At 43.7% G+C, this 7,500-nt stretch overlaps 1 protein-coding gene across 1 annotated transcript in view; it reads right to left on the bottom strand.

Annotated features, from left to right (window-relative positions):
• The window catches only part of LOC125291592 (partitioning defective 3 homolog B-like), a 181,410-nt gene that overhangs the window by 54,372 nt on the left and 119,538 nt on the right, over positions 1–7,500 (bottom strand). The window contains exons 7-8 of the mRNA XM_048238416.1: positions 6,067–6,192; positions 1,461–1,873 (exon numbers count right to left, since the gene is read on the bottom strand). Of these exons, the coding sequence (XP_048094373.1) occupies positions 1,461–1,873; positions 6,067–6,192 (539 nt within the window). The remainder of the gene's footprint in view (positions 1–1,460; positions 1,874–6,066; positions 6,193–7,500) is intronic.

The following is a 7,500-nucleotide window of genomic DNA, read 5'->3' as shown; positions in this document are numbered from 1 at the left end:
GCAGTTTTCTTCTCCTGCAATGAATTCATATCATCAGTAATGGGCAGATCAATACTAACCTAATAGACTTTGCGGGTAGAAATTATGACTCCATTCAGACTATATGCGTGGGCTGCACACAAGGAGGGGAGGGGGGGCTGAATGGGAATGGGCGAGGTGTGTGTGTGTGTGTGTGTGTGTCTGTGTTAGTAATGTATGCAAGTATACACGTATGTATGTATGTGTGTGTGTGTGTGTGTGTGTGTAGTGGTTATTTGTGTGAGTGTGTAGATGTGGTAGTAATGTATGTGTGTGGTGGTAATGTGTGTGTGTGTGTGTTGATTATATGTGTGGTTATGTGTGTGTTGATTATGTGTGTGTGTGTGTGTGTGTGTGTGTGTTGATTATATGTGTGGTTATGTGTGTGTTGATTGTGTGTGTGTGTGTGTGTGTGTGTGTGTGTGTGTGTGTGTGTGAGTGAGTGAGTGAGTGAGTGAGTGAGTGAGTGTGTGTGTGTGTGAGTGTGTGGTTGGTTGGAGGAGGGTAGAGGGGGAGGTTAGGTATAGTGGACCTGGCGTCTGGACCTCCGGGTGCTTTTAAATCCGTCCATATTTTTCATCTGAAATGGTGAACCAGCGCGACTGGTGCCAATAGGCTGCAGAAACCGTGGTGAATAATAATAATATACTACGCTGCTCGCATTCATTAATTTTTATTTATTTCTTTATTAGCTGGAACGATACAGCAAGGCCAGGCTTTTTCCAATACCAGACGTACACCGTCGCATGTTTGAGTCTTTAATATTTCCACAACAGCTAAAAGCGTGCGCTTTGACCACAAAAGCTCAGGTCAGCATTACTGGGAACAGACAGCAATTTATTTCACTGAAACATTCAGCCTTTATTTCAGCAGAAACACTTTTTTTCCCCTCAAAGCCTAACCACAGCAACTTCTTAAGAGCTTTAGATTATGTTACCATTAAAAATCACACTGGCTTCCAGCACACTACTATCAATCTCTCTTTCTCTTTCCCTCTTTCTCTCTCTCACACACACACACACTTTTTCCAACTCTTCTCAAAGAAGCATGATGTGCGGTTGACTCTGAAATTTCCTCCAGATGTGACCACAAACCTAAAGTGGCTCAAAGGTAGGTATGTATAGGCACATGCAGGAGGGTGGTGTGGGGCACATGCAGGAGGGGTATGTGTGGTGTGGGGCACATGCAGGAGGGGTATGTGTGGTGTGGGGCACATGCAGGAGGGGTATCTCTGGGCACATGCAGGAGGGGTAAATGTGGTGTGGGGCACATGCAGGAGGGGTATGTGTGGTGTAGGGCACATGCAGGAGGGGTATCTGTGGTGTGGGGCACATGCAGGAGGGGTATCTGTGGTGTGACCTGTTGCCCCAGTGCTGCCTAGCTTAGCCTGGTCACCTGTTGTAGGGCCCCATGTTCATGGCGTGTCACTGTCGGGGGCTCACCTTTCTTGAGGTCGATGCGGATCCTCTTGCCGCCCTTCTTGCTGGTGAGGCCAGCCAGCGGGGAGAGGCCCAGACCCTTGCGGAGCAGGGGGCTCTCACTGCGGCCCTTGGGGCTGGGGGACGGGGAGAGCCTGCTGGGGGGGTGGGGGGACCCCGAGGTCCCTCGGACCTCCAGACCGCTACCTCCACCACCACCGTTGGGGTCCCGTGCATCCCCAGGAAGAGGCCTCAAGGTGGGCTTGACTTTGACGGGCGGCGGGGGGTCTTTGGTCCTGGCGGGAGCGGCGGGTTCCGGTGTGGAGGTGTAGAGGGGACCAATGAGACTCCTCTCGTAGCGCTCACGGTTGCCATTGGGAACCACCTCCAGACGCACGGTCGAGGAGCGCATGGCCTGCCGGAAGACTTCCTGGGATCTGCACACACACACAAGCACACATGAGTGTATATGAAAAGAAGACGGATAGCAATATTTCAACGAGGGAATACATAATAAACTAGAGAATGTAATTCCAGGGAATTACGAGTGCATGAAAATGCAAAAATGGCTGCTGAATGAAATATTGTTGAATATTGTCTAAAATATAGTCTAGGTAAAAAGATGGAGGTCAGATAGAGAAAAAAGCTGGCAGGGAGTCATAGTTGATGACAACTGACAGTTGGAATGGCCGAACAGTTAAATAGTTGAGTAGTTTAAATAGTTAAATTATTTTATAGCGAATAATTGTATTGAGGACTTATTTTGAAGTTGAAGTTGAGGACAGAGGAAACAGTTGGCAGGAGTTGTAGTTGATGACGACTTACAGTTGGAATGGCTGAACAGTTAAATAGTTGGATAGTCAAAATGGTTAGGTTATTTAATAGGGAATTATTGTAGTGAGGAGTTTTATTTCTAAACAGTTGTGGGCAGAGGAAACAGTTGACTGGAGTCAAAGTTAATGACAACAGACTGTTGCTAGAGTAGTTATGGTGGTTGCTACTATATGCTGGTTGCTAGGTTAATGATGTTGGTTGCTAGGTTTTAACTGTGAATGTGGTTGCTAGGCTGTTGCTAGGGTACTTGAAGTCGTTGCTAGGTTGTTGCTAGGGTGTCCATGGTGGCTACTATAAGAAATAAAGGAGTTACTACAGTGGTTTGCTAGTATAATCATCTTGGTTACTTTGGAAACTGACATAAATGCTTAATTCCAATGGTTGCTAAATTGGTTGCTAGGTAGGTGGTGGTTTAATATAGACCAAAGATCCTTGATTACTAGCAAGATAGAGCAACGTAATTCGTTACTATGGGAGCAAAACGGGACAGTTCCGGTCTGCATAAGTGGGAGTGTCACCTTACGCCACTAAATAAACTTTCTCTCTTAATAAGCAATAAGAACAGATAAACATAAATGTGTTCAGAGTATTATTGTCTATAATCATGTATAATACCAATGAATCATTCTTTAGGACATGATATAAATAATTTAATTAGTCATGTGAACCGAGCTAGCTGGCTAGCTAATGCTAGCATAAAACTCCATACAAGTGGATGGTAGTAGCTATGGCAATACAGCTATGCGCTAACAAGTGACTAGTAGTTGAAGGACTTCGCTTAAACTTAATATACAGTTGCAAATTCGCTTGAGTATAAACTATCCACTTTAACTAATGTCAGTAGTGTTATTCAGCTAGTTGTCATTTCAAAGAAATTACACTTCTCCGTTTAAAATGGTACCTTAGCTAAGAGGCTAGCTAGCATGCTAACAACCAGACAGTAACTGGCAGCAGCATGGTCTAATATTAAGTTATTTTATTACAAATCCGAACACTAAAAAATTACACTATTAGGCTTGAAATGATCCCAAACACTTACAGATTATGTCACAATTTTCCAAAAAACCCTCAACAAATCCAGAAAGACACAATGACCAATTTATTGGTAAAATTCCACAAGTCTCCATTGACATTAGTGCAGCAAGGGCTTACTCTGGTCTGCATAAAGGGGGATTTCCCCCTCCCCTTGCAATAATCGAACGCGGAAATTGTCGAACGTTTGCGCCTCTCGCTCCGCTTTAACCCTCTCTGCTTAAAGCCTGAGACGGACAGTTGCTGGAGGTGGCCGGAACAATGGCTCTGGCTGGAACAGGGCCATAGGATTCCAAGTGCCCTATTGTGATGCCATAATCGGCAATGTTAAGTCTATGGGGAATTTTTTAATAGTTTTTAATTAATAGTTCAAAAACTATAAAAGTTAAAAATATGATTAATACATTCCACACCTGTCCTAAGTAAGGCCTACGTAACGCAGTTTGAATGAAGTTTCTACGTTAAACGGTTGAAGCTGCATTAAATGCAGAAAAAGAATAATAATAAGAAATCGGATAACAGTAGATTGCATTTTCATGCACTCTAATAAACAAATAAATGATAAAAGTACTGCTTTCTTTGGTTGATTTTTTACTGATGACTGCATTTATATGGTATTAGAAACTCAAATGTTAAATTAAATGTACATTTATTTTGAAATACCAGGTCAAACATCGTAAAAACAGAAAAAGCACATCCAAAAAACAGACAAACTAAAAAAAAAAAACTACAGTTATCACACACTTTCATAATAATAATATTATCACATATTATCACACAATTTCATAATAATTTAATCCTGCTATTATGTTCTTCATATAAAGGTGAATTTAGTTCAACCTTCCTAGAACAACAGGGTTTCCAGGATTTCCATGTTATGCTGACAGTTATTGCTCCAGAACACACAGCATACTGCGCATACTTAGTCCATACAGAGCATACTTAGTCCATACTGCGCATACTTAGTCCATACTGAGCATACTTAGTCCATACTGAGCATACATATATAGCCCTGCAACTCTATTATTTAAGTGTCAGTTCCCTCAAAACTCTGCTCTAAGAAGTACACCTAATCACCTCTGGGAATAACCAGGCTGTCTGTGTACACACAGCCATTACAGAAGCTAATCGTGAGAGTCACATCTGGCTCAAATGCGGCACAGATATGGGCCAGCTCTGTTCCCCATGCGGCTGTGCCATAGTTGTCATTAGCGCAGATAAGAGCCATTATGGCGGAGGGCAGTAATTTGGGCTGATTACGGAGCAAGACTGATGAGGCCCGGTCCAAACAAATGGCACCGCCATCTCTTAAACTCATATTAGTTAACTCTAATTCAATTCGCAGACGCACAGCCATCCATCTTGGGCGCTGGTTAAAAAGATTAAGACAAATGGCTATCGGGTTTGTACTTTAGAAAACGACTTCACATCCCACCATTCGTCAAGAGGTGCAGTTTAAAGAGACAACATTTCTGCACCTTTGACATTCCGAGGGGGTTCATACCAGCGACAGACTTGAAGTTATTAACGGAATTTCAGTCTGCAACGACGGCTAAAGATGTGTGTTTAACCCTGCAGTGACCATAACTAAACATAGCTAAAGACTTTATGTGGCCGGAGTTCAGCTTTCTTCAAGCAGGGGAGGTGAACTAAAAGTCCAAATAAACATCTGGATGTCTTATCAGTTGGAGCCTCTGGTGACATCTAGCAAATAAAACACAGAAGATCAACAGTGTGCTGTGTGTAGTCTTGAGAGAGAGAGAGAGAGTTGGGTGTGTACATGTATGTGTGTGTGTGTGTGTGTTCTATGGTGACGTGTAGCACATTAACAGTCTTGTGATCACCGCTGGTGGTCAAGTGTCCACTTTGTGCACTCTTTCTTTCTCTACAAACAAACACTTACAAAGACTAAATTTGTAAGAGAAGAATGGAGCATGATTTTCTTGGTGTTTTTTTCCTCCAAATTTGTGTGCAAGTGTATGTCTGTGTGTGTGTGACAGAGAGAAAGAGAGATAGAAAGAGAGAGAGAGAGAGAGAGAGAGAGAGAGAGAGTGTGTGTGTGTGTGTGTGTGTGTGTGTGTGTGTGTGTGTGTGTGTGTGTGTGTGCTCCCTGCACTGTTCAGTGCTCTAAGGAACAGAAACAAACAAACCCACACGACACTAACTGTCTCTGAAACAATGGCCTCAGGACACACTGTTTATTTCCATAGCAACAATACACAAACTGAGGGACAGAGAGAACGCTACAAAAACAAAAGGAAAAGACAAGGATGGACAGATGGAGGAGAGAGATGAGAGAGAGAGAGAGAGACGGAAAAGGAAGAGGGAGTCAAGGTCATCCTGCACTCATTTCATGAGTAAGAATGCCATTACTCACACCACACCTTCTAGAACCATATGAAGAATAATATTGCTGAACATCATTGTTTTGGTCATTATTGTTATAGTTTTTGGCACTTTCAGAGTGATTATGAAAGATATTTTTTTGTGAAACACTGATAAACAAAGCCTGTCACATTTTAGGCATTAATAACCAATGAAAAACTTCCAAAAAGCTGTCCTTATGGTTGGCCAGTGTGGATGTTATCGTTAGCAGCGTGGGTGGGCCCTTAAAGGACGCGAGCCACATGCGTGAGAAAATAATGAAATGATAGACAATAAAAAGAAAGAGATGAATACTAAACAATGAAAGAATAACAGAGAGAAAAAGAGCACTGTGTGTGTGTGTGTGTGTGTGTGTGTGTGTGTGTGTGTGTAGACTTACTGGGCGAAAGTTTTGTCCATGAGTTCGGTGTCGTTGATGCGGATGATGCACTCGTCGTCGTGGAAGATCCCCTCCCGCTTGGAGCGACTGTTCTCCTCTATGCCGCGGATGTGTAGGCCCAGAGCCCTGCCAAAAACATTCTCACAACGTCAACACAACATCAGCACAACCTCCACGTGACCTACCCACCACCACAACGTCAACACAACATCAGCACAATCTCCACGTGACCTACCCACCACCACAACGTCAACACAACATTAGCACAACCTCCAGGTGACCTGCCCACCACTTTCACCATTAAAAACACATTAGTCTGCCATTAAGCCACTACCAACAGCTATTACTGTAAGTGGGGCACACACAGAAGGACAGTGGGTGACATTTATAAATAAATAAATACATAAATAAATAAATAAATAAACAAATAAATCCAGGGCCATTAAAAACATATTAGAGCATCAAAACAGCATCCCCTCCACAACACAAACAGGGCCCAAAACATGCCTGTGGGCCTTGCTATATAGGAGAACCCAAAAAAGACACATTTAGTGCCTTCTTAGGAGAACCCAAAAAAGACACATTTAGAGCCTTCTTAGGAGAACCCAAAACAGACACATTCATAGACTGTTTTTTCTGTTCTTAAACACAAACAAATAGCGAGGTAAAAGAAGACAGCGGTCTTAACGGTGCGGAGATGCTAAATGTCCATTATGAAGAGGTAAGGCTGGGGTTTGATGGCATCAGGTAGGCTAGCCCAGGTCAGAGTGAAGTCAGGTGGGCTAGCCCAGGTCAGAGTGAAGTCAGGTGGGCTAGCCCAGGTCAGAGTGAAGTCAGGTGGGCTAGCCCAGGTCAGAGTGAGGTCTGGAGCTGTGGGCTCGTTGTGTCATTCTTTAAATCCCAGCCTCTGTCTGCCTCTCACTGCCCTCTCTATGCCCTCGCTGTAAATCCACCACACACACACACACACACACACACACACACAATGTCAGTGCGGGCACACACACACACGTGTGCACACACACACAATGTCAGTGCGGGCACACACACACGCGCACACATACACACACACAGAGAGAGACATATATATGGTGGGTGGTGTGCAGTAAATGCTGGGCTCTGGTGGCTGGTGATAAAGGCTATCAAGAGGAAGGAACTCATAAAGCAGAGAGAGAGGCAGCCCCGCAGCAGTGCAAACACACACACACACATTAATCCCACAGCCACATGCTCCCACAAAAGAGACAGTGGAAACTATTTACACACATACACACACACACACAAATTCACACAAAGACAACATAGACAGCTGAACATAGACACATGAACAGAGACACACTCACATTAATCCCACAGCCCCAAACACACACACACACACAACACAAAAACTATTTACACCAAGCACACACACATAAATACACTGAAACTGCCGCC

The sequence above is a fragment of the Alosa alosa genome, chromosome 3 (assembly GCF_017589495.1).
Source record: "Alosa alosa isolate M-15738 ecotype Scorff River chromosome 3, AALO_Geno_1.1, whole genome shotgun sequence".
In the NCBI taxonomy this organism is placed as follows: Eukaryota; Metazoa; Chordata; class Actinopteri; order Clupeiformes; family Clupeidae; genus Alosa; species Alosa alosa.
The sequence above is the reverse complement of the archived record's forward strand: the minus strand, read 5'-3'. Positions and strand labels throughout refer to the sequence as shown.